General features: G+C 46.0%; 1 protein-coding gene across 1 annotated transcript in view; it reads right to left on the bottom strand.

Moving 5' to 3' along the window:
- DMRT1 (doublesex and mab-3 related transcription factor 1) overlaps positions 1 to 25937 on the bottom strand; it is a 130731-nt gene extending 104794 nt beyond the window's left edge. Inside the window, exons 1-2 of the mRNA XM_064290570.1 lie at positions 25617 to 25937; positions 20313 to 20499 (exon numbers count right to left, since the gene is read on the bottom strand). Of these exons, the coding sequence (XP_064146640.1) occupies positions 20313 to 20499; positions 25617 to 25937 (508 nt within the window). The remainder of the gene's footprint in view (positions 1 to 20312; positions 20500 to 25616) is intronic.
- Between the last annotated feature and the right edge of the window lie 384 nt (positions 25938 to 26321).

Here is a 26321-nt window from a genome sequence, read left to right as displayed (position 1 = left end):
GCGACCCAATAGGACAGAGTAGAAATGCCCCACAGAGTTTCCAAGGCTGTAATCTTTACAGAAGCAGGCTAACACACCTTTCTCCCATGGACAGGTTCAAACCACTGACCTTTCCGAAGCTAAGCACTTAACCACGGTGCCACCAGGGCTCCTCCAACCACTGGCTAGGAAATTTGAAATGATCTTCACTGACATGCCACGTGGTTACAGGAGAAGAAAAGGCAGGGGCTGTCATATTAGCAGAATAACAAATAACTACCTGCCATCTTGTCGACCCCGAGTCACCGCAACCCCACGTGTGTCAGAGAAGAACTGTGTTCCAAAGAGTTTTCAATGGCTGACTTTTCAGAAGTAGATCACTAGATCTTTCTTCTGAGGTGCCTCTGGGTGGACTCAAACCTTCAAACTCAGCAGCCAAGCAGGTTAACTGTTTGCGCCATCCAAGGACTTCTATTAGTAGAATAATGTCCTTGAAACTCACTGGGCGTTTTCTGTTTTGCCCCTAATGAAAACCTGTCCTGCCCTTTGAGTACCTCCCTCAGAGGTTTCAACCATCACTAAGTCTCCCAGGTTTTTCCAGGGCGCTGTGCTAAGAAGAGCTGCTAACTTCTAACTTTACTACTGTCTTCTGTTTACATGTACGTAGCCCTCTGCAATTTAAAAGCAGCAATTTACACATGTTGTCTCACTTGCTGCCCACAGTCAAGTCGTTGAGAGGCTGAGAGAGCAAGAACCAATCTGTCCCTGGACAGAGGAGGTAGCTGTAGCATAGGGAGGTACACAGTGCTCAGAGGGAGACGGCAGTAGCTGGAGACAGGGATTAAAAAGCAGGCACTTTGGTTCCACGTTAGGTAACCTTTAAAAAAAAAAAAAAAACTGCAGTTACATATACTCAAGATTAACCATTTTAACCATGTTTAAGTGCACGATTCAGTGGCATTAAGTACATTCACATTCTGTGTAACTGTTACCATTGTCTATTTCTAGAACTTTCTCAGCATCCCAAACAGAAACTGGGTATCTATTAAACAATAATGCCATAACCCCTGGTAACCACAGCTCTGCTTTCCGTCTCCATGAATTCGCCTGTTCTAGATACTTCATCTAAGTGGAATCATATAATCTGCAATGACGGGAAAAAACCCAAGCACCCAGTTTTTTACACCTTTACGATGAGCACTTAATTCTGTGTATCTTGTTTTGTTTTTTGGTAAAAACACTGGACACAGTGAAACAGCCAAGGGACAAAAGAGAAAGCACCAAGTAATATGACAAAGGCACCCCTATTATAACTAACACGTGAGAGGCAGGATAACGCCTTATACAGCTGCTCTTTCCTGAATGAAACTGTACAGACTGCTGCACAACTGCCAGGATGACTGAGCCTATGATGTAACTGAGACCGCCCAGCTGCCAGTGCGTCACACTGTGGTGGCCTGCACGTTTGCTAAGGTGTTGGAAGCTATGCCATCAGTATTTCAAATACCAGCAGGCTCACTCAGAGCGGACAGGTTTTCGCAGAGCATCCAGACTAAGACAGGCCAGGAAGAAAGGCCTGGTGATCTACTTCCAAAAATTAGCCGATGAAAACCCTACAGATCACAACAGGACATTGTCTGACATAGTGCTGGAAGACGAACCCCCGAGATTGGAAAGCACTCAAAACACACAGCGGCTGCGGCAATGGACTTGTGCATAACAAGCATCATGAAGATGGTGCAGGACCAGACAGTGATTCTTGCAGGTGACATGGGGTCGCCACGAGTCAGAGCTGACTCAACAGCAACTAAGCACAACAACAACGTGGGATAACTGAATTTATGAAATGAGAAAATACATTAATAACACAGCATTTGCTTGTACTGGGAAAACATATCTTCAGAAGAAAAATGAAAAGAAAAAACTATTTTACTTACCCGGTGGCATTAAGCGCTCAGTTGCTAACAAGGTCAATGGTTCAAACCTACCAGCTGCTCCACGGGAGAAGATTGTGGAAGTCTGCTTCCGCAGAGATTACAGCCTTGGAAACCCTACAGAGCAGTTTTACTCTGTTCTATAGGATTGCTATGAGTCAGAATCGACTCGACAGCAACGAGTTTGGTTTTTTCCAGGTTTTCTATCTAGATACTGTTTACTTGGACTGGTTACCTGGTGTCGCAGACTGGGCTCTCTAGAGAAGCAAAACCAGTGAAGTATTTTGAGAGGGAGATAGATTTACATCAAGGGAATGGCTCACGCAGCTGTAGAAGTTGGTAAGTCCCAAGTCTATGGGTCAGGCATCAGGCTGGAGGCTTCTGCTGACTCACGTAGCTGCAGGGCCTGACAAACCCAAGATTGGCAGGTCAGACAGTAGGCTGCTGGCTCATAGGATCCAGAGGCTGATGAATCCAGGATGGGCAGGTCAGACGGTAGGCTGCTGGCTCACAAGCTGTAGAGGCTAATGGATCCCAAGACTGGCAGGCAATATGGCAGGCCGCTAGCTCAAGTCCCCAAGAACTAGAAGTCAGATGATGACGAGCCAAATGCAGTATCCAGAAAAAGAGTGAGCTTTGCGAGACTGTCCATACCCCCAAGGTAACTCAGCTTTACAACTGATTGGCTGATCATATCAGATCACATCACAGAGCTGATTACATGACATTACTTACAGAAAATCTCGAAATGGAGGATAATTACATCAGATCACAAATGGAAGATAACCTCATCATTACATAACTACCAAGCTACATCATAACTGCCAAACCACTGAGAATCATGGCCCAGCTAAGGTGATCGATACACAACCTTAACCATCACACCTGGCTACCCATTTTGGGTCTCAAATTACTACTATAGTGTCCATTGTGGCAAAAGAGACACAGGGCATGAATGTGGGCTGTGAGTCAGAGGCCTGGGTTTGAATCCCATGCCGCCACTTACAACACGTGTGACCCTGACCAAGTTATTGAGTCTCAACTTCCTTCTAGGTAAAATGGGGAAAACCGTTTCTATATTCTAGGGTTGCTATAAATACTAAACAAGCATATAAATTGTAAACGTAGCTGACACAATCCCTGGCATGAGGAAGGCACTCAGTAAATGAGGCTGGGATGAGTAACTATTCTCATCGCCTCTGAAAACGTAATGCCGAAGATCTGGGAATTAAACCAACTACAAATTTAGGGAGTAAAGGCGAAAGCCCTACCCAGCTCTCTTACTTACACACATGGAAACTTGACAAAATGCTACTGACAACCTGCACAGACCCTCGATTTGAGAAATACCACTTATTCTCGCTCCCGGCAACACAAACTAAGGTGAGAATTACATTTCTTTGCTTAATCACCCTTCTCACACTTTGCTGTTTTTAGTTCTACCCAATTTTCCCTGCTCCTGGATGCAAGCTTTGTTCTCTGACTCCTCTTCACGGCTGTAAATAATCTTGCACCCTCTTTTATATTACCGTTCAAATATTTATAGACTGTTATTCCGCTTCTCTCCAGCTCATACATCATTTTTGTTGCCCTTCTCTGGATTCTCTCTAGTTTATCTACATCTTTTAGAGAAATACAAACCCCAGGTGCTTCAGCATGGAAACAGCACACCCAAAGCTAACAACCCCAAACCAGGAAGGCCCCTCCTTCAGAAGCCACCAAAAAAAAAATTCCTTTGATGTGCCTCTCCCTCCTTTCCTCTGTAACTCGTAATTGCATCTCTCAGATAATAAGTGAGGGGGCTGCTGATAAGGGAAGGGAAGGCCACCCCTGTGGAGTGGTCAGAGGGCTGGGGTAGGGTGGCTGTGGGCGGTCCACGGCCCGTCCCAGACACCATGGCCAACGTGCCAATGAGCGCTCATGTGCGATGTCTGTCGCTCCTACGTGCTAACCCCTCGCCCATCGCTGCCCACTGCATCAGTTTATAAGCAGAGGAATGTCCTCCGGGCTCCTCTGGAGCTTTCTCTGTCCCTCCTAATGAAAAACCTGACACTAGTTTCAAATAAAATAAACCTGACACTATTTTCTTTAAAAAATGAAAAATTCTAAAATTAAACATTTAAAAAAAAGTCATTGGTGGGTCAGCGGTAGAATTCTCACCTTCCACGCAGCTGCCATGGGTTCGATTCCTGGCCAATGCACCTCCTGCCTAGCCACCACCCGTCTGTCAGTGGAGGTTTGTGTGTTCCTAGGATGCTGAACAGGTTTCAATGGAGCTTCCAGACTAAGACAGACTAGGAAGAAAGGCCTGGCAATCTACCTCTGAACATCAACCAAAGAAAACCCTACGGATCACAATGGTCCAGTCTGCAACGGATCATGGGGATGGCGCCAGACCAGGCACCGTTTCCTTCAGTTGTGCGTGGGGCAGCTGTGAGTTGGGGGCCAACTCGATGGAAGCTTCAACGTCAGCTAACAACCATATCCTCAACACCGGTAGACCCATTTAGCAGTGGATGGCAGCGAGGCCCAGGGACAGGGAATGTTCTCACTCTTCCCCTTGCAGGTGGTCATGTTAAAGCGTCTGGAAAGTTAAGACATCCCCTTGTCCCCAACAGAGTTGCACTGAGGTCCCTGCTCTTCATCTGATGTGCATGTCCTGAGGGCGTCTAACTTTGTGCTTCTGTATAAGCTGTTGAGAGGAAATCAAGGTGCTAACATTGGTCTCCTGTTGTCTCTGAAGGTAACTCCCCGATCTCCAAGTCCTGCCTATGCCTGTGGCTATGCAACATCCCCCAGGCCTGTTACAGAGGACAAGAGCTGGATGCTGGAAACGATGCTGCCGGTATTTCAATACCAACTGGGTCATCCAAGTTTCAGCGGAGCTTCCAGACTAACACAGAATAGGAAGAAAGGTCTGGCAATCTACTTCCGAAAAATCAGTCACTGAAAACAATAAGCACCACACTTCTACTCTGACACACGTGGGGTCGCCATGAGCCAGAATCCACTCAAGGGCAGTTGGTTTTGATACGTTCTGTGCAGCCATCGTCTCACTCAAGAATGGATGAACAAGTGAAGTAGAAAAACAGAAGGAAGACAGGGAAGGGAAGGGAAGGGATGGAGGGCATTTGCTCAGACAGCAGACTCCGCAACAAAGACAAATTCATCTCCGTTCAGGAAATGTTTATTGGTGTTTGATGAATTCAGTCTGCTTCAGTGAACTAACACATATTCTAAATTTTTAAGTAAGCCCCAAGAACTCAGGACCAGAGTTAAGAGGTGGGGCAAGAACAGGGAGTAGCTTTATAAGCGCTGGAATCAATACCGAAAGAGTATACGTCGGACTGAAATGACACTGGACGGCTGAGAAATTGCTAAAAACTCTTACTGCCAATAAACATTAAAATCTGCTATGACTCCAACACTGAATCAGTATTTTCTCGCAAAAACAAGCCAGCTTCCAAAAGCCTACTTGAAGAGTCTCTGATCCATTTTTTTGCTGAACAGCATGCTCATTGGTATTGTACAAGACGACCAGATTGCCAAACCACACGCATTGCCATCGAGTTAACTCTGACTCTTTACTCAGAGTAGAACTGCCCCTAGGGTTTCTAAGGAGTGGCTGGTGGATTCGAACTGCCAAACTTTTGGTTAGCTGCCGAGCTAGTAGTCACTGAGCTCCCAGGGCTCCAAGACGAGATGGTGAGTATGAAGCCTGTTGACAGGCATAGGAGACCTGAGTAAACCGAGTTTGATGGGTAATCTGGTTGAGCAACAGTGAGTGATCAACATTTCCGTGGATTTTCTGAGGGGAGTAAAAAACAGTTGTCACATTGAATTTTTAATAAGTTGAAAAGTAAGGCGCCTTCACCGTGAGGCAGGAATGCAGATCCGCGCATTTGCTTGTGACAGCCCCCCAAAGGGGCCCTGATGGATCAAGCACCAGAGAGCCAGCAGCTGGAGCCACAGGGGCCCACAGGCCCTACTCTGCTCTCTTTGCTTCAACAAGCCACTCAGGGCCCAGGTCATCTGTGAGACGTGTAGAATTTGTAAAAACAAACAACTGCCATCCAGTCGACTCTGACTTGTGGTGTCCCGCGAGTGTCACAGCAGAGCTGTGCCCCACAGGGTTCTCAGTGGCTCATTTGTTGGAAGCAGATCACGAGGCCTTTCTTCCCAGACACTTCTGGGTGGACCTGAATCTCTAACCTTTGGGTTAGCAGCCCAGTGTGTTAACTGTTTGCACCACCCAGTCAACTCACTTAAATTTTTTTTTTTAAATTGTTTTCAGGTGAAAGTTTACACAACAAGTTAGGTTTCCATTTAACAATTATTAAACGTATTGTTCAGAGACACCGGTTACAATTTTCACAATGTTTTAACATTGTCATTAATTCCCTCCCAGATTTTTTCTTTCTAGTAATCTGGTTTCCATGTCCCCCCCTTTTTTTTTACCTTTCATCTTTGCTTTAAAATAACCGTTGACCATTTGGTCTCATACAGGTGATTTTGTAGAGATGCGTGGTACTCACTGGTAGTATTCTCTATTTTATGAGCCAACCTGTTATTTAGCTAAAAGGTGCCCTCAGGGAGTAGTTTCAGCTCAATATTTATGGAGTATCTCAGGGCGATAGTCTCAGGGAGCCCTCTAGTCTCGATTGGTCCAATAAGTCTGGAATTTTTAAGAATTTGAGCTCTGTTTCACATTTTCCCCTTCTTCTATTAGGATCCATCTATTGTGGCCCTCATCAGAAGGGTCGTTAGCGGTGGCGGGGCACCATCTAGTTCTTCTGGTCTCAGGGTAGATGAGGCCATGGTCTGTATAGGCTACTAGTCCTGAAGACTAGTTTCTTCTGTGAGTCTTTGGTTTCCTTCTTTCTCTTTTACTCAAGCCATGATGAGATCAACAGATGTATCTTAGATGGCTGCTCGCAAGCTTTTAAGACCCCAGATGCTACTCACCCAAATTAGGATGTAGAACATAAATTTTGTGAATGCTAACTGACTGAGTTGTCCCACAAGACTATGGTCCTAAGGCTTCAAACCCAGAAATCCAAACCTGCGAGGTGTTTGGTTATGCCCAAGTATCTGTAACTATGCCCACTATGTGCTTCATTATATATATAAACATACATGCATGCACACACATGTACATGCATATACATATGGCTACATGTATGTACACACACAAATACGGACTCCATAGAATTTACAATATCCTGCATAAGATGTCAGTTTACATCTTCCTGGCCATCCTTGGGTGGATTTGAACCGCTCACCTTTAGGTTAATAGCCACACAGACCATATGCGCTACCCAGGAGCCCATCAATCAATAATACAGCTATAATAAAAAAGGCCCCTTTGTGAATTGGTTTACCTCCACACTGTTCCTTATGCTCAAAACTATGTGATAATGAGCTAAAAGAGAAAAAAAAATTAAGAGTATTAACATACGTCTAGTGATAATAAAATACAAACCTAAACAATCTCTCATCATCTAAACTGGTCATCAGCAACCACCTCACTTACTTTTATCTGTCTGTAGTGTTTACCTAGATGAAGGTGTCTTACTTTTTAATTAAAAAAAAATCTTACATTTGAATTTTCTGGAATCCTCATCCATTGCTGCTGGAAATATAAAATGGTGCAGCCACTTGGGAAAAGTTTGGCAGCTCCGCACAAAGTTAAAAAAGTTAGCATGTTGTTGTTACTGTCAGGTGCCACGGAGTCGAATCCGACTCGTAGCGACCCCATGTGATACAGCAGCATTGCCCCATAGGGGTTTCCTGTCTGTAATCTTTATGGAAGCAGATCGCCTCTCTCTTGCAGAGCAGCTGGGTAAGTTCAAAACGTCAGCCTTTCAGTTGGCAGCCGAGTGCTCAACCATTGCAACACCGGGGCTCCTTAAGTTAATAGAAGACCCAAAAATTCCACTTGTAGGTTGTCTTAGTCACCCAGTGCTGCTGTAACAAAAATACCAGAAGTGGATGCCTTTAGCAAAGAGAAGCTGGCTAAAAGTCCAAATTCAGGGTGTCAGCTCCAGGAGAAAGCTTTCCCTCTGCTGGCCTACTCTTCAATCTTCTCCCAGACTAGGAGCTCCTCTGCAAAGGGACCCCGGGTCCAAAGGACAGGCTCTGCTCCTGGCACTGCTTTCTTGGTGATATGTGGTCCCCCTGTCTCTCTGCTTGCTTTTTCCTTTTACATCTCAAGAGATTGCCTCAAGACACAATCCAATCCTGTAGGTTGAGTCCTGCCTCACTAACACAACTGCTGCCTACCTTCCCTCATTAACATCACAGAGGCAGGATTTAAGACATACAGGAAAATCACGCAATACCGGGAATCATGGCCCAGCCCAAGTGATACACACATTTTTTGGGGGACATAATTCAACCCATGACATAGGTATATACCCGAAAGAAATGAGGATATATGTCAACACAAAAACTTGAACACAACTGTTCATAGCACCATTATTCATAATAACCAAAAGGTAGAAACTCAAATGTCCATCAACTGAGCAACGGATAAATAAAACGTGGTATATCTATGTTGTTGTTGTTAGATGCCATTGAGTCAGTTCCGACTCAGAGCAACCCATGTACAACAGGATGAAACACTGCCCGGTCCTGTGCCATCATCACAATCACTGTTATGCCTGAGTCCATTGTTACTGCCACTGTGTCAGTTCATCTCATTGTGGGTCTTCCTCTTTTTTGATTACCCTCTACTTTACCAAGCATGGTGTCCTTCTTCAGGGACTGATCCTTCCTGATAACATGTTCAAAGTACATGAGATGACGAAGTCTCACCATCCTCACTTCTAAGGACCATTCTGGCTGTACTTCTTCCAAGACAGATTTGTTCATTCTTCTGGCAGTCCACAGTATAGTCAATATTCTTCACCAACACCATAATGCAAAGGTGTCAACTCTCCTTTGGTCTTCCCTATTCATTGTCCAGCTTTCACGTGCATATGAGGCGACTGAAAAATGCCAGGTGCATTTTTGTTCTCAAGGTGACATCTTTGTCTCTTAACACTTGAAAGAGGTCTTTTGCTGCACATTTGTCCAATGCAGTACGTCATTTGATTTGTTGACTGCTGCTTCCGTGGGTGTTGATTGTGGATCCAAGTAAAATGAAATCCTTGACAACTTCAGTATTTTCTCTGTTTATCATAAGTCTGAAATGACTCTACAGGAAAGGGTCTCGTGTTTTGGTTTTAGGGACACAGTGAGTGATTGCTAATGGGCTCAGGGTTTCTCTTCACGATGATAAAACCGTTCTAAAGTTAGACTGTTAGGATGGTTGCACAACCCTGCAGGAATATACTAAAAAGCAATGGATTGTACACTTTAAATGCATAAATTGTGTGTGTGTGAGTTATATCCCAAGATGTTCAAAAATCAAGTTTGAATTTTTAGCCATTTTACACATTCAGGTACATTTTTAAATATCACAAAACTGTACATTGAACATCAACGATCTTACTCTCCAGTGTCTGAGGTAGGCTCGTGATCACTAATTCAGTGTTTTAAAACAACTTCAACCATCATTACTCACTCATTCAGCAAAGGTTTACTGATCATCTACTAGAAAGCTGAAGTGCCTGGGTAGGGCAAATGGTTGAAGTGCTTGACTGCTAACTGAGAAGCTGGCGGTTCAAGTCCACGCAGAGGCCCCTCGGAAGAAAGGCCTGGTGATCTACTTTGGAAAAAGCGGCAATCGAAAACCCTGTGGAGCACAGTTCCACTCTGACCCACATGGGGTCACCATGAGTCGGGGTCGACTCAATAACAACTAATAACTGGTACTATAAAGCCAACATGAATAAAATGAGAAATAAAATGCCACCCCTATGGGCTGCTATGAGTCAGAATTGACTCGACGGCATTGGGTTTTATCCTTAAGGAAAGGAGCCCTGGTAGCACAATAGTTAAGCACTGGGCTGCTAACCGCAAGGTCAGCGATTCAAACCCACCAGCAGCTACTTGGGAGAAAACATCTGGAGATCTGCTCCCATAAAGATTACAGCCTAGAAAACCCTATGGGGCAGATCTACTCTGCCACATGGAGTATGTTATGGATTGAATCGTGTCCCCTAAAAAATATGTCAGCTTGGCTAGTCCATGATTCCCAGTATTGTGTGACTGTCTACCATTTTGTCATCTGATATGATTTCCCTATGTGTTGTAAATCCTACATCTATGATGTAAATGAGGTGGGATTGGGGCAGTTACATTAATGAGGCAGGACTCAGTCTATAAGATTAAGTTGTGTCTTAAATCAACCTCTTCTGAGATATAAAAGAGAGAAGCAAGCAGAGAGACGGGGGACCTCATACCACAAAGAAAGCAGTACTGGGAGAAGAGTGTGTCCTTTGGACATGGGGTCCCTGCACTGAGAAGCTCCTAGTCCAGGGGAAGACTGATGACAAGGACCTTCCTCCAGAGCTAACAGAGAGAGAAAGCATTCCTCCGGAGCAGACGCTCTGAATCTGGACTTCTAGGCTACTAGACTGTGAGAGGATAAACTTCTGCTTGTTGGAGCCATCCTCTTGTGGTATTTCTGTTACAGCAGCACTAGATGACTAAGACAAGGTTGCCACGAGTCGAAATCAACTCAACGGCACCCAACAACAACATCATCCCTACGGGGATTACATTTTCACAAGGGAGACATACACTAATTAACGACCGTAAAATGCTTACTGTGTTTTCATATGCTGTTATAAAACTAATTTGTGACGTTAAGCCCTGTGTTGACATTGTTGTGGTTCTAGATGTGTACTGAATTTCCTTTCTAGACAAAGGTGGACCAGCAGCTTAACCTCCTGTGTACACTGTGGTTGCCACTGCTGCACTGAAATACCAAAAATTTCCCGCAAACCGATTACACGGCTGTATTCAACAGGTCAGCAAAGACTGCCCTTAAAACAAAATAAAATAGATTGAGACACCATTTAAAACAACAGGCTACCAAGACCAGTACCGTTAATCTGAAGTGTTTTCTTTCACTCGAGGCTTCAACTGTTGCTTCAGTTTAAAAGGCTCTGTTTTGCTGGATACCCAGGAAATTTCTTCAGCTCTCCAGGTAAAATCCGTGATTGCTTTCACCTGCAAGCTTTTTTTAAACCATGTATCGACAATGTTTACTATCCTACTTGAAATTGCTGCACAAAATCCAATGGAGTTCATCTCACATGCAGGGTCAGGATCCTCCCAAATAAACGCCCAATCCAATTTGGATCCAACATTTTGAATGTTAATCCGAACGCAGTGCTTCTTCCACCTATACAGAACTGGAAAACCGCAAGGATAAAACTGAAATGTGTTTTCCACTGAAATAACTCAGCCTCTTTCCTTGTTAATTTATCAGCCGCCTTTCTGACTGTTAAAACAAGTACATTTTCAAAGACCACATTTCACGTTTGAAGTATGTAAGTCTGAGAAGCTACACAAGAAGTGAGTTTCCCTACTGGTGTGTGCCCTGGCTCCTTGCTAAGGGAAGAACAGCTGAGGCAGAGAACAACGCAAGGGAGGGTCTCTCCATTGCTGGGCAGGCCTGGCTGGGGAGGCCCGCAGTGGAACAGGCAACCAGGAGGCAGGGGTGGTGGGGGAAGGCCAGAAGGTGGGGGTGGCTCCATCTGGGGGAGCAAGCGCGTGTGTGGGTGGAAGTGCAGGGTGCCCCAGAAGGGAGGGACCCAGGGAGATAACATTCAGGTCCTCACTGACAAGGGGCACATGAACAGAACCAAATGCTCCACAATGCAACCCTTCATCTGACAGGCCTCACAGTGAGAACTGGGCAAGACAGTGCTTCCCTGGTGGCCCAGAAGGCTAGAGAAAAGCAGAAGACAGAATACAGCAGAGGAACTCAAATTTACAAAGGCCCGTGAGATTTGTTTTTAAATCAGCTGATAACTTGAAACTAAAAAATTAAAAAAAAAAACAGAAAAATGCTGAGATTGCTACTAATTTATTGGCATTTGTAGCAAAAAATACAGCCCTGGTGGCATAGTGGTTAAGAGCTCGGCTGCTAACCAAAAGGTCAGCAGTTTGAATCCACCAGCCGCTCCTTGGAAATCCTATGGGACAGTTCTACTGTGTCCCATAGGGTTGCTATAAGTCAGAATGAACTTGACAGCCATGGGTTTCATAGCCAAAAGTGCGCGCCTTTTTTTTTTTTTTCCTGGGTGCCCTAAAAAATGGCTGGGAAGACAATTTTGGCTCATCAATAGTGTGCCTGCTAACTATTTCTAATAGAAGACCCTGCCAAGAAAAAGCAATGAACAGAGTATTCCTTCAAAAAGATCTTTCTTCCTCAGTGATACCCATGATCATGATCACAGATGGAAGTAGCAACAAAACTCTTTTACACCAATTTTTGAAGATCTCTGGTCAATGGCTAAGAGTCACAGAGACGTTCATCTAACAGACGTTATCTTACTCAGAGGAGTCAGTTCTCCAATAAATGAAAACAATGGCTTGGTAAATCCACGTTCCTCTGAATTCAGTCAATAATCTAGGTAATGATTCTTGGGCAATTCTCACTCTTTTTTGAAGAGGCAAAGGAGACAACTAAGAGACTTCAAGGACATAGAAATCTACTCAATTTCACTAAGCTCTGGGACCCCTGGTGGCACAGTGGTTAAAGCAATCAACTGCTAACCATAAAAGTCGGCAGTTTGAAACTACCAGTGGCTCCACAGAAGAGAGACGTGGCAGTCTGCTTCTGTAAAGATTTATAGCCTTGGAACCCCCATGGGGTCGCTATGAGTTGGAATTGACTCAAAGGCAGTGGGTTTGTTTGTTTTTAACTGACTTATTGGAACCCTGGCAGCACAGTGGTAAAGCACTCAGTTGCTAACCAAAAGGTTGGCGGTTCAAATCCACCAGCTGCTCTGTGGAAGAAAGATGTGGCAGTCTGCTTCCATGAAGATTACAGCCTTGGAATCTCTGTGGGGCAGTTCTATTCTGTCATATGGAGCTGCTATGAGTTGGAATCAACTTGACATCGATGGGCTTGGCTTTCTGGTTACTGACCTATCAGACACTAAACATTAGGTATGAGAAAGAAGAAAGTAAATGATAGGCTACTGCGCAGCAGGTTGGTAAACCCATTGCCGTCGATTCCAACTCATATCAACCCTATCGGACAAAGTAGAGCTGACCCATAGGGTTTGCAAGGAGCAGCTGGTGGATTCGAACTGCCAACCTTTCAGTTGGCAGCTGAACTCTTAACTGCCGCGCCACCAGGGCTCCACAGCAGGTTGGTAGGATCCACTGCTCCGTGGCAACTCCTACAGCTCTCTCCTCTCACTAAATAATTTCAAATCCTGGCATTCCACGTCCATACAATGGAATAAAAACACAAACAAAACCAGTCGCTGCCCTGTCAACTCTGACTCATGGCGACCCCATGTGTGTCAGCACAGAACTGTGCTCCACAGGGTTTGCAATGGCTAATTTTTCATAAGTAGATCACCAGGCCTTTCTTCTGAGGTGTCTCTGGGTAGACTCGAACCCCCAACCTTTCAATTGTGTTAACCATTTGTACCATCCGAGGACTCCATACAATGGAATACTAGGCCATTAAAAAGACACATCTGTGTATTCTGATGTGAAAAGATCTCAAAGGTTATTAAACATGAGGGGGACAGTACACTCCTATTATTAAATATATACATAAAAGAGAAAAAGCTAAACAGACACATAAGTTTGTACAGAGAGCGAAGAAGTCTGATATGGTATGGAAGAGAACTGCAGGTTGAGGTTTGAGGAACAATTACCTTTCATGAATACTCTTTCCTACCCTATAAATGTTTTCCATATACCTGCATAAAGTTAAAAATTATTTTAAATAAATCTCAGTCTCTGAAAAATTAAAGTTAGCTACATATTTAGTGCTAGCCAAGAATTTGGGCTCCATCTGCTACATGAAAACTTCAAGACTCTCTCTTTCTCTGACTCTATCTCTCTGTCCCTTTCTCTTTGTCTCTTCTCCCTCTCTATATCTACATACTTTAATTCTACTGGCACTTCTGTTTTTTTCTTGCTCATACCCCAACTCATTCCTGGAAATTGTCAATCCCAAATCAAGAGATCTGACAGAAATCCTGTGAATGATGACTGTTATGGACTGAATTGTGTCCCCCCAAAATATGTGTGGAAGTCCTAGCCTCTGTACCTGTAAATATGACCCTGTTTGGAAACTGAGGGTTTCTTTTGTTATGTTAATGGGGTTATACCAGCATAGGGTGGGTCCTACACCTAATCACTTCTTAAGTGATGTCTTATAACAAGAGCAGAATAGACAGACACACACACAAGGGAAGACAGACACACACACAAGGGAAGACAGACGCCATGTGAGGATCATCTATAAGCAAAGGAATGTCAAGGATCTCCAGCAGTCACCAGAAACTAGGAGAAGGCTGTCTTAGTCACCTACTGCTGCTGTAACAGAAACACTACAAGTGGATGGCTTTAACAAAGAGAAATTTATTCTCTTACAGTCCAGAAGGCTGGAAGTCCAAATTCAGGGCACAAGCTCTGGGGAAGGCCTTCTCTGTCAGCGCTAGGGGAGGGTCCTTGTCATCAGTCTTCCCCTGGACTAGGAGCTTCTCAGTGCAGGGAACCCAGGTCCCAAGGACATGCTCTGCTCCTGACACACTTTCTTGGTGATATGAGGTCCCTATGTCTCTGAGTTCGCTTCTCTCTTTTATATCTCAAAAGAGATTGACTTAAAACAACCTAATCTTGTAGACTGAGTCCTGCCTTTTTAACATAACTGCCTCTTATCTTGTCTCGTTAACATCATAAAGGCAGGATTTACAACACAGAGGAAAATCAAATCAGATGACAAAAGGGTAGACAATCACACAATGCTGGCAATCATGGCCTAGCCAAGTTGCGACACATTTCTGGGGTACACAATTCAATCCATAACAGAGGCCTACAGTAGGAATTAACACATCCAGGACCTGATTTGGACTTTCAGCCTCCAGACTTAGGAGAAAATAAATTTCTGTTTGTTAAAGCCACCTACTTGTGGTATTTCTGTTACAGCAGCACCAGGAGACTAAGACATGCCTATCTGTGGCTTCTCCCCCTCAGAGCCAAGCTGGCTGGTGGAACCAGAGAGCCCATGTTTCTGTGGAAGGCATGGTGTCTTGGTCATCAAGTGCTCCCATAACAGAAATACCTCAGATAGATGGCTTTAACAAAGAGAAATTTATTCTCTCACAGGCTAGTAGGTTACATGTCCAAATTCAGGGCGTCGGCTCCAGGGGAAGGCTCTCTCTCTGTTGGCTCTGGAGGAAGGTCATTCTCATCAATCTTCCTCTGGTCGAGGAGCTTCTCATGCACAGGGACCCTGTGTCCAAAGGACGCTCTCTGCTCCTGGTGCTGCTTTCTTAGTGCTATGAGGTCCCCAACTCTCTGCTTCCCCTTTCATCTCTTAAGAGATAAAACGTGGTGCAGGCCACGCCCCAGGGAAACTCCCTTTTCCTTGGATCAGGGAGGTGACCTGAGTAAGGGTGGTGTTACAATCCCACCATAATCCTCTCAACATAAAATTACAATCACAAAATGGAAGACAACCACACAATGCTGGGAACCATGGCCTAACCAAGCTGATACATACATTTTGGGGGGGACATAATGCAATCCATGACACATGGCCTCCTCCAGCAACACTTCCCCAACCACACCTGGGCAAATGCCACCACACACTACGGGCTCTGATATTCCCCTTCTCTTTGAGGTTTAAGACTCCAGAATGGCTCCCAGGCCTGTTAGCTCCAGAGGCAAAGGAAGGGGAACTGGTCACATCCTTCTTGGCCCTGAACCTTCTGCCCTGCTCCCAAGCAGCTTTAGTTTGTAACTTTCCCTATCTCCACTCTGAAATACCCTGCGAGAATGTCTTTGTTGTTCTGAACTTCATCTAGCCTGAAGGCCTTCCTCAAAACTCCACCAGCCCGTCACACCACCCCCCTTCCATGAAGGTGAACCTCCGGACATCAGGCAAGACCCGAGTCCAGCCTCCGTGCCCTACAAGTGCCCTGCAAAATGCCGGCAGTGGCGCTGCTTCCTGCCACTGAAGACAGGGGCTACAGCCTTCTGGCCAGGAAAGACAGGGGCTCTTGCCCCAGCCTTGTTCCTGCTTGCCCTTTAGCCGTAAATCCCTGCAGAGAATTAAACCCCAGCCCCAGAGCAAGCATAACTACCCACTTTCCAAGGAAACGAGGCAACTGGTCCAAGCCTCTCCTTACAGGCAGGTGAAATGGAAAACCCACGAGTTTTGGAAGAGACAGGCTGGGATCAAATCCCAGCTCAGCAGCTTTATTCTGCAACAGTTTCCTTACCATGTGCCGACTTGGTTTCCCAATCTGTAAATGGGGATAATAACTCCTATCTCATAAGATGCTGTAAAAAGCAAATGATCATCAATCATTCCAAACCCAAACCCACTGCCATCCAGTCGATTCCAACTCATAGCGACCCCATAAGGTTTCCAAGGCTGTAAATCTCAACGGAAGTAGGCTGCCACATCTTTCTCCCGTGGAGTTGCTGGTGGTTTCAAACTGCTGACTTTTCGGTTAGCAGTCTATCTCTTTAGCCACTGCTCCACCAGGGCTCCTTCATTAGTCATTGGGGAAATGCAAATCAAAACCACAAAAAGACGATACTTCGCACCTAGGAGAATGACTATAAGAAAAAGGAAAAAAAACAAGTGTTGGTAAAGATACAGAGAAATTCATACCCTTGCTGGTAGGAATGTACAATGGTGCATCCACTGTGGAAAATAATTTGGCAGTTCCTCAAAAAATTAACATACAACTATCATACGACCCAATAATTCCGCTCCTAGGCATGTGCTCCAAAGAGCAGGAAACTGGGATTTAAACAGACACTGGTAAATGAATGTCCACAGAGCACTATCTACAACAGCCAAATGGTGGAAACAACCTGTACCCATCAACAGATGAATGGATAAACAAAATGCAGCCTTACCCACATAATGGAATACTGCTCAGCCATAAAGAGAAATGAAGTCCTGATACATGCTACGACACGGATGAACCTTGAAAACATCATGATAAATGAAATAAGCTAAACACATAAGGACAAATATCGTATGCTTCCGCTTGTGTGAACTATCTAGTATAGGCAAATTCACGGATACAGAAAGTAGACGTTACGGGGCTGGGGGGAGGGAAGAGTGGGGAGTTATACTGCTTAAGGGACAGAGCTTCTGTTTGGGATGACAAAAAATTCTGAAAATAAAATGTGGTAACGGCTACAAACGTTGTGAACAGAACTAATGCCATCAAATTGTATACTTTAAAATGGTTAATGGCACATTTTATGTTATACATATTTTACTATGAGAGAAAAAAAAACCTTCCCTTAACAAACATTCAAAGTGGTGACTCCGCTCCGTAACCCTAGAACCGGGACCCGCGTTTATTCCTAACACCTCCAGTTCTCATCTCAGTCCGACAACTAAGATCCAACAGATCAGCCCTGACCCAGTATTACTTGGTTGCTAAACTTTAAACACATCTTCCAATCCCAAAGTGTAAAGAGTGTAATTCTGACAGACAGAATCCAATCCTTCCTTCCTAAGAAAAACAAAGTTTGGAAACCGCTGTAAACATATGAGCAACTAAGGAGAGGGGAAGGAGTATCTGTCCCTTTGTTGATTTCAGAATCCCCAGCTCTAGTAACACACACAGAGCCACACAGACAGCCTACCTGCAATGCAGGGACCAGGGTTCTGCCTGTCGCCTGCATTTTCTGGTGCCTGCTTACCTTCTTCTTTGTAACACCCAAGTTTCATGGGGCCTCCAAGAGCCCTCAGAGACTCCTTCGCTCATTTTCGAGAAGAGGAATCCAAAGGCCCGGAGAGTTTAAGTGACTTGTCCAAAGTGCAAAGCTAGTTAACAGCACACAGTCGAGTCACTTTTGCCTGGTGGTTAAGCCCAGCAAAGCAGGCAACTCATGAGAGCTTAGTTAACAGGGTACCACATTGCCAGGCTGTATTTCATAGGGTCTTAGTAGGGTCTCTGAGTGGTGCAAACGGTTAATGTGCTCATTGCTACCAGAAAGGTTGAAGGTTTGAGTCACCCAGAGGTACCTTGGAAGAAAGGACTGGCGAGCTACTTCTGAAAAATCAGCCATTGAAAACCCTATGGAGCACAGTTCCACTCTGACATACAGGGGTCACCATGAGTCAGAGCTGACTCAATGGCTGGTTAGCAGGGACTAAAGACACAATATGATTTTCAGTGTACTCAACTCCCAGAAGCAACAGGAAGCCACAGGTCTCTGGTGGATTTCTTAGCACTCAACACTATTCAGAGAAATTTCTGAGAGAAGGATGTTTTATATCTGCCTCGTCCAATATGGTGGTCTCCAGCGGTATGTGGCTACTGAGGGCTTGAAATGTGGCTAGTCCAACTGAGAAACTGAATACTTTAATTTCATTTCATTGTAACTAATAAAAGGAGCCCTGGTGGTGCAGTGGTTAAGTGCTCGGTTGCAGCTCGAACCCACTAGCTGCTCCTCAAACTCATTAGCTGCTCCGTAGGAGAAAAATAAGGCAGTCTGCTTCAGTAAAGATTACTGCCTTGGAAACCCTATGGAGCAGTTCTACCGTGTCCTATAGGGTTGTTATCAGTTGGAATTGACTCAATGGGTTCGGTTTGAGTGATTAACACAAATTCAGACAGCCATGTGTGGCCAGTGGTATCCATACTGGACGGTACAACCCTAGACCACTGTCATTTGCGGGGAATATGGAGACCCACGCAGTACGGACGGTGTACTCTGCAGGGTGAGGGACTGATTCAGTTGCTTAAACTTCCAACATCTCGGTTTTCCCGTGTGTATGAAGGAGTGCTGCATCCTCAGAGGGTCACTCTGAGAATGAGGTGAACGAATCAGTACATACGAAGTCCCTCAGAGGAAGTAGCGCTGGCTCAAGGGTAGAATTCTTGCCCTCCGTGCAGGAGACCCGGGTTTGGGTCCCGGCCAACGCCATCTCAAGCACAGCCACACCTGGCTATCAGGCGAGGCTTGTGTGTTGCTAGCATGCTGAACGGGATTCAGCGGAGCTTCCAGACTAAGATGCGCTAGGAAGAAAGGCCTGGTGACCGACTTCTGAAAATTAGCCAGTGAAAACCCTGTGGATCACAACAGTCTGAACCACAAATGATCATGGGGATGGCACAGGACCGGGCAGCATTTCATTCTGTTGTACGTGGGGTCACCTTGAGTTAGGGACTGACTTGACGACAGCTAACAACAACAAAGCCCCTTGTCCAGTGAGGTGCACATGGGCAGAATTCCAGCCCGTCTGAGACACACTCCTCACTTCCCAGTGTGCACACCCGACGTCTGAGACTGGACCCTTTCTAAAACATCCCCCAAATGGAGGCAGTCCTCACTACAGAAAGGGCCTTTTGGTTCTAGAATCTTTAACTCCCAGCCCAATTCCACTGACCTCTTTTTTTCTCTCATCGGTAAAACGGGGGGTGGACCGAGATGAAATCTGGAATCCCAGCCCTCTCTGACATTCTGCAGTTCCGACTCTGTGCAGACTCACACTTGGCAAGGAACCAACAGGAAAGCGGAGCAGTCAAACCTTCATTTCCAGAACCCACGGCCATCTCCATTGTGAGGCAGCCAAACATGGACCTTCAGAGGGAGAGGCCTTTAAGGTGGGAAGTGTGGCTAACTGCCTGCATGAACAACTGCCTCCTCTGCCATGAGACCAGAAATAGACGGTGCCCGGCTACCATGCCAGAACATTTTGATCAAAGATTCTACAGAAGAATCGTGACCAAGCGGGAGAAAATGTAGAACAGAATTTCAAATTCTCCTGGAATTCAGACTTTCTGGAGCTATGGAGACTGGATGAACCCCTGAAACTACTGCCCTGAAATAATCTTTAAACCTTAAACCAAACATATCCCATAAACACCTTCCTTAAATCAAACAATAGTTTAATTAATAAAGAATGTCTGCCATAAGCACTGAACTCTTAAGATATATTTATGTGGGATCAAACTGACAGCAGCAACTTGAAAGGTTAGACAGGAAGCTTAGGGGGCAGTGAGTTTATGTTAAGGGGGGGAACAATTTGGAAAATAAGGGCGAAAATGGCGGCAGAACTCAAAGAATGTAATCAGTGTCACTGACTGGAACATGCAGAAATTGTTGGATCTGGTGTATGCTTTGCTGTGTATATTTTCAACAACAACAACAAAGTTAGCACCACCAGGAAAGAAAAGCCTCCACACTGGAAATGCCGTGTGTCTCGGTCGGTCCCCAGATTCTGGTTTTGTGGATGCAGCCCTGCCCCTCCCTGCCCGCCCCCCAGGTCACCTGAGGCCGCGGTGGTGGGGGTGCTGGCCGGCACCGGGGGCTGCGAGGAGCCGCTGCTCTCGGTCATCAGGCACGGGTTGCTGCCGCTGTTCTCTCTCTTGACCAGCAGCTCGGCTGCGCTGGGCAGCGGGATGGGGTGGCTGATCCCCAGCTCCTCCTCCTGGGCCTGCTGCCTCCTCAGGGCCACCTGGAAGCAGAGCAGCGGTCACCCTCTGGCACTTCAGGATCACTTGTGCAGCTTGCCAAAAGCACAGCAGCCCCCACCCACCCCGGGGTCATGAGTCACAAGCTCCAAGGGAGAGTTCTGGGAATCTCTCAAAATTTTAAACTATCGGGTAACCACTGGTTTTACCTGATACTGTCTGATCCAGAGCAGTGATCAAGTGATGTTTGTGACCCAAAAGAACTGAAAGCAGGGACTCCAACAGATACGTGTACCCCAATGTTTATGCAGCACTATTCACATTAGTCAAAAGGTGGAAACAACCCAAGTGTCCATCAACAAATGGATAAACATGTGCTACATACATACAATGGAAAATACTCAGCCATGAAGAGAAATAAAGTCCTGATACATGCTACAACATGGCTGAACCTTAAAAATATCATGCCGGGTGGCATAGGTCAGTCACAAAATGACAAACACTACGATCCCATTTTTATGAAATATCTAGACTCAGCAAATGCATAAAGACCACAGTTTATTCATGATTAACAGGGGCAGGTGGGAGGGAGGGGGAAAGGAAGACACAATGCTTAGGGGACACTGAGCTTTTGTTAAGGGAGATGAAAAAACTCAGGACTGGTTAATGGTGACAGTTGAATAACATGATGAACACATTTAATGAACTGTACACACAAAGACTGTTGAAAGGGCAAATGGTTTGTTACATATATAATTACCACAATAAATATACCTAAAAAAAAAAAAAACTGAATGGAACTCAACACAACAAAACTAGCCAGGTGCAAAAGGACAAATATCGTACGATCTCACTTACATGAAATACCTAGAACAGGCAAATGTACACAGACCAAAGTTTATCAGCAATTACCAGGGGAGGGTGGGTGGACTGCTCAAGAGGTACAGAGTTTCTGTTCAGGGTGATGAAAAAATCTGGAAACGGAGAGTAGCAATGGCACACAACATGGTGGACGTAGTTAATGGCTGGAATGGCAAACGTTGTTTCACCACAAGAAAATAATTTTTTTTTTTTAAGTCTGCTAAACAAAATGAATGTGTGGAGTAACAGAATACAGATTTTGCTAGGAGGGATGAGGGAAGTGTAGAGTCAGCCAAGAAGAGGCATCCGATCTGAAAAGGAGAAAAAGCCAGAAGCAGTGATAGGCTGGGAAGGAAGGAGAATGGGACCACTTACTCCTTTTTTCTGCTCCACAATATGTAAAGGTCTCTGTACCCGGGCACAGCAAGATTCGGTTAGATCCCGAGGTACTAACTGTTGGAAAGGAGAAAGAGGATGCAAACAAAATGCAACCATAACACAAGGCTAACTGCTGTGATAAACCAGCAGTCCTATGGAAGACAGAGGCAGAAAGTTCTTCAAAATGTCACGAGCCAGAGAGGTGGTGTTGGGCAGGGCCTTGAAGAAAAGGACGAGCAGGACCTGGGGAGGCAAGTCCATGATGAAGAGAGAACAATCTGGAAAAAGGAAACAGGGTGGGCAGGAGAAACATGCTGTTCACGCAACCCTGCAGAACTGTCTTCTGGGATGGGGGAGCATACAGGGGAAGTGATGGGAAAAGAGGCCAGAAGCTAGTGTCTCACAGAAGTTACACCACAAGAGGGAGAGGCTGGAAGTGGGAAGAAGCTAGAGGACTGTATGTGAGGCAGGGTGAGCCCAAACTGGGGACGAGAAAGGGCCTAACATCCCTAAGAAACTCTTCCTGGGCCCTCTTCATTTCTCTCTTCTTAAGTAATATCGTTAAAGGTCAGGACCAAAAAAACAAAAACCCAAAACCATTGCCGTCAAGTCAATTCTGACTCACAGTAACCCCACAGGACAGAGCAGAACTGCCATATAAGGTTTCTGGGGAGCGCCTGGTGGATCTTTTGGTTAGCAGACCTGCAGACCTTTTGGTTAGCAGCGGTAGCTCTTACCCACTACTACACCAAGGCTTCCAAAGGGCGGGGGTGGGGTAAAAAAAAGGTTTATAGGTAAGAAAATATTTTTTGCTGACTACTTGTAACAAAAAAGAGGCTTGGTGAAACTGACTGTTGGTGATAACGAAATGAGAAAAAGTATCTGCGTCTGAGAGGCCCAAATACAAGGCAAAAGTTGACATCAAAATGGTAAATCACTTCGCACTCACTAAAATGGCTACGATTTAAAAAATAGAAAACAACAGATTATTATAAGGATGTGGAGAAATTGGAATTCCAATTCAAATTTTCATTCAACTTTTCACTGGTGGGATTGTAAAATGGCACAGCCCTTATGGAAAATCGTCTGGCTGTTCATCAAAAAGCTAAACATAGAACTACTATGTGATCCAGCAATTCCACTCCTCAGTATACACCCAAAAGAACTGAAAGCAGGGACTCAAACAGACACTTACACGCCACTGTTCACTGTAGCACTATTCACAATAGCCAAAAGGTGGCAACAACCTAAATGCCCAACAACAGATGAACGGACAAACGAAACATGGTTCATAATGGAATATTACTCAGCCATTAAGAGGAACGGAACTCTAATACAGGCTACGACATGGATGAACCTTGAAAACATTACGCTGAGTGAAATCAGCCAGTCACAAAAGGACAAACGGTGTATAATCCCACTTCCATGAGATACCTAGAAAAGGCAAGTGTATAGAGACCAAAGTTTATTAGTGGTTACCAGGGCCAGGTGGGCAGGAGGGGAAAAGGGGGGCTCGCTGGTTAGGGGACACTGAACTTCTGTTAAGTGTGATGAAAAACTTGGGAATGGATAATGATGATGGATAAAAAGCAGGACGAACGTAATTAATGTCACTGAATTGTACATGTGAAAATGTTGAAATGGTGGCAAATGGTTTATTATTAATAAAAAAGTAAATCAGATGTACAATCATAATTTATGTTTTAGGAAATTTGTGGTTTAAACTTAGAAAGCTGATCCATGTGGAGGAAAGTTTACTCCTAACAAAAGCAGTTTTCAATCTACAAAAACTAATCTTAAGTATTCAATTATTTAAGGTTGAATAATTAAGTCTTGGACTTTTAAGAAGCTTAGAGATAGAATATTAAGGGTTTGGCCAAAATAATAATAATAAATTAATTAATGGAAAACCTCTGATGTTATCATATCCTGATACCCAGATTTACACAAATCTCATTCATACAAAAAAATGCACAAGGTACCAAGTATTGCCTACACCAAGGACCCTTACATAAAAGACCTTCCCTCCAGGATTTTTCTTTAGGAAATATTATTTGAGAAGGGAACGAACAGATTAAAAATGCCATTATTTCAGGATCATATCTAAGATGGATTGCAAAGTATTTTAGAATGATCAGACATTGTTTGATATGGAGTTTGAAGAATTCATCTACTACAGCACAAGCCTTCAGATAGTAGAAAATACTGAAATATCACAGTATTGATATCGGAAATGGTCCACAGTCCCAATCCACCAGCCACTTCTTGGAAGCTCTATGGGGCAGTTCTACTCTGTCCTATAGGGTCTCTCTGAATTGACTTGACTACAACGGGTTTGGTTTTGTTTGTTAACTCTGATAAATATTTTTACCAAATGTTGAGGGAATGTGCACTCTCTAGCATGTCCAACGACTAAACGTCGAGAGTATTTTTCTACCTACAAATATAATTTAAATGTCCATAAATGTTTTCAGTAAGCTCACTGTGAGCATTTTAAAGCTACACACAGTGTATTCTTTCCATCCACTATAGATTAACTGAAATATCTATAACGAAACCAAGAAAACAACTATAGCACTTGTAAGCGGCAAAGCCAAAATAAATCCAGTTTAAAACACATTTTAAAAAACCCAGGTGTACATAAACCGTCTACACTCTTGAACGCTAAGGTTTTGTGCGGTCTTGTTTTCTGCCTTCTTATCTAAAACATTTCCGATATTTACACCTTTTAATAAAAGTAGCACATGCTTAGTAAACATTTCTTTGGTATCTTCTCAATTTAAATAACCTGTGTTAAAAAAATGAAACAACTTTTAGCTGGAAAGAATGTATTTATTCGCTTCCAAAAATCCTAGTAGGATTACCCACGGCATTAAGTATTTCCGTTAAAATGTTGAATTACTAGCCAGCTTAAAAAATGTTTTTATTTTTAACCAAAAGAGACAAAACCTGGAGCCCGCCCCTATTCCTCCCGCCCCCGCGCATACACTTTAAAACTCTTCAGTATGCTTTAAAATATAATTCACACTTAAGTAACTTACGTTCAGACCACAAAAATAAAACCTAAGAAAGCTTATAGGATTTCCAGCTCAAAATGGCTGAGGCGCGGGCCAACAGCGAACGTGCGCCCACGCCGCGCCGGCGTCCATCGCATGGACTTTTCCAGAAAAACGGACCAAGGAGCCTCCCGACTCGGAGTGGGCGAAGGGTAGCCCTGCGGAGTCCCCGTTCACCGAACCCAGGAGCGCGGGGAGGGGGACCCCGAGAGGATCTGTGCGGGGCGGAATCAGGGAGTCCCCGGCGGGATGAACCCCGGATCTGGGAGCCCAGGGACCCCTCCCCCAGCAGGGAGAGCCTTCAACTCTGCTTGGCCCGCAGAAGCAGAGATCTCAAGGACCCCCCCGAGCGAAGTGAACCCCACGACCCTCTGCTGGGAGGAACCGGAGACCTTCGAGTGGGGTGAACCCCGCCACTCTGCTGGCGGATGGCATCAGTGAACCTTCAACTTTCTACTCTGCGGGCGAGGCCTGAGATCCTGGGGACCCCCCCGCCCCATGGACAGAACCTCTGCTGAGGGCTGGCCAACGACCCCGGAGACCCCCAAAAAGGGCGACCCCCGCAGATCGCTCTCGATGCGCAGATCGGAGACGCCCGGACCCTCTCCGTGCCAGGCTGTGGCGCAGCTGGGAGCAGGGCTGAGCGCGCGGGGGCCGTCGGGGTCCTGGCCCAGCGTCCGGAGTTGCACCCGCCCGTCGGGGTCCCGCCAGGGGACCTTCCCCAGCGCCCGGCGCTGCACCCGCCCGTCGGGGTCCCGCCGAGGGACCTTGCCCACTGCGCGGGGCTGCACCGAGCAGTCGGGGTGCCCGCGCGCTCCCCGGTAGGACCTCGCTCAGAACCCGGGGCTGCCGGGCCCGGCACTCACCTGCGCGGCCATCACGCGCTGCCTCTCGGCGATCAGGTTGCACTTCTTGCACTGGCAGTCCCGCCACATGCAGAAGCGCTTGTGGCCCTTGAGCGGCGACGCGTAGCCGTGGTTCCTGCAGCGCGCGCACTTGGGCAGCCGTGGGGACTTCTTGCCCGCCGCCCCGGAGCCCGCGCCGCCACTGCTCCCGGCGCCCGCCGCCCCCAGCAGCGACCCGGCCGCCTTGCCGAAGCCCCCGGCCTTGCCCTGCGGCGCGGGCCCGGGGGCGTGCGGGGCCTCCGCCGAGGCCGAGGGCTTGATGAAGGTGTCGTCGTTGGGCATGGTGGCCCGAAGGAAAGCGCAGGGGACCTCCGGCCGCCTCTCCGGCCTGGAGACGGCTGCAAGGGCAGCACCCGACCGACGGCAAGGCCGCGAGGAGGAGGCGCGGGAGGCGTGTGCGCTGCAGCCGGAGGTGCAGCCCGAGTGGCGAGTCGGGACACGCAACGCCCAGAGGAGTGGGGGGTTGTGCTCTTTTTTTTTTTTTTTTGGCGCGCACACCGCCCAGAACTTTTGGATACTTTTCAGAACGTTCCCGGGACAGAAAGGGCAAGAGAGGGCGCGAGGAGCGCGGCCACGCCCCCCGCCCCCCAACTCCAGCCGCCGCGCTCCCGCCGCTTGCACGCCTGCACAGCTACGAGCACCCGGGGCGCTGCTGCACGACAGCTG

The sequence above is a fragment of the Loxodonta africana genome, chromosome 9, assembly GCF_030014295.1.
Source record: "Loxodonta africana isolate mLoxAfr1 chromosome 9, mLoxAfr1.hap2, whole genome shotgun sequence".
NCBI lineage: Eukaryota > Metazoa > Chordata > Mammalia > Proboscidea > Elephantidae > Loxodonta > Loxodonta africana.
Note: the sequence above shows the minus strand (reverse complement) of the source record. Positions and strands in the feature narration are given on the sequence as shown.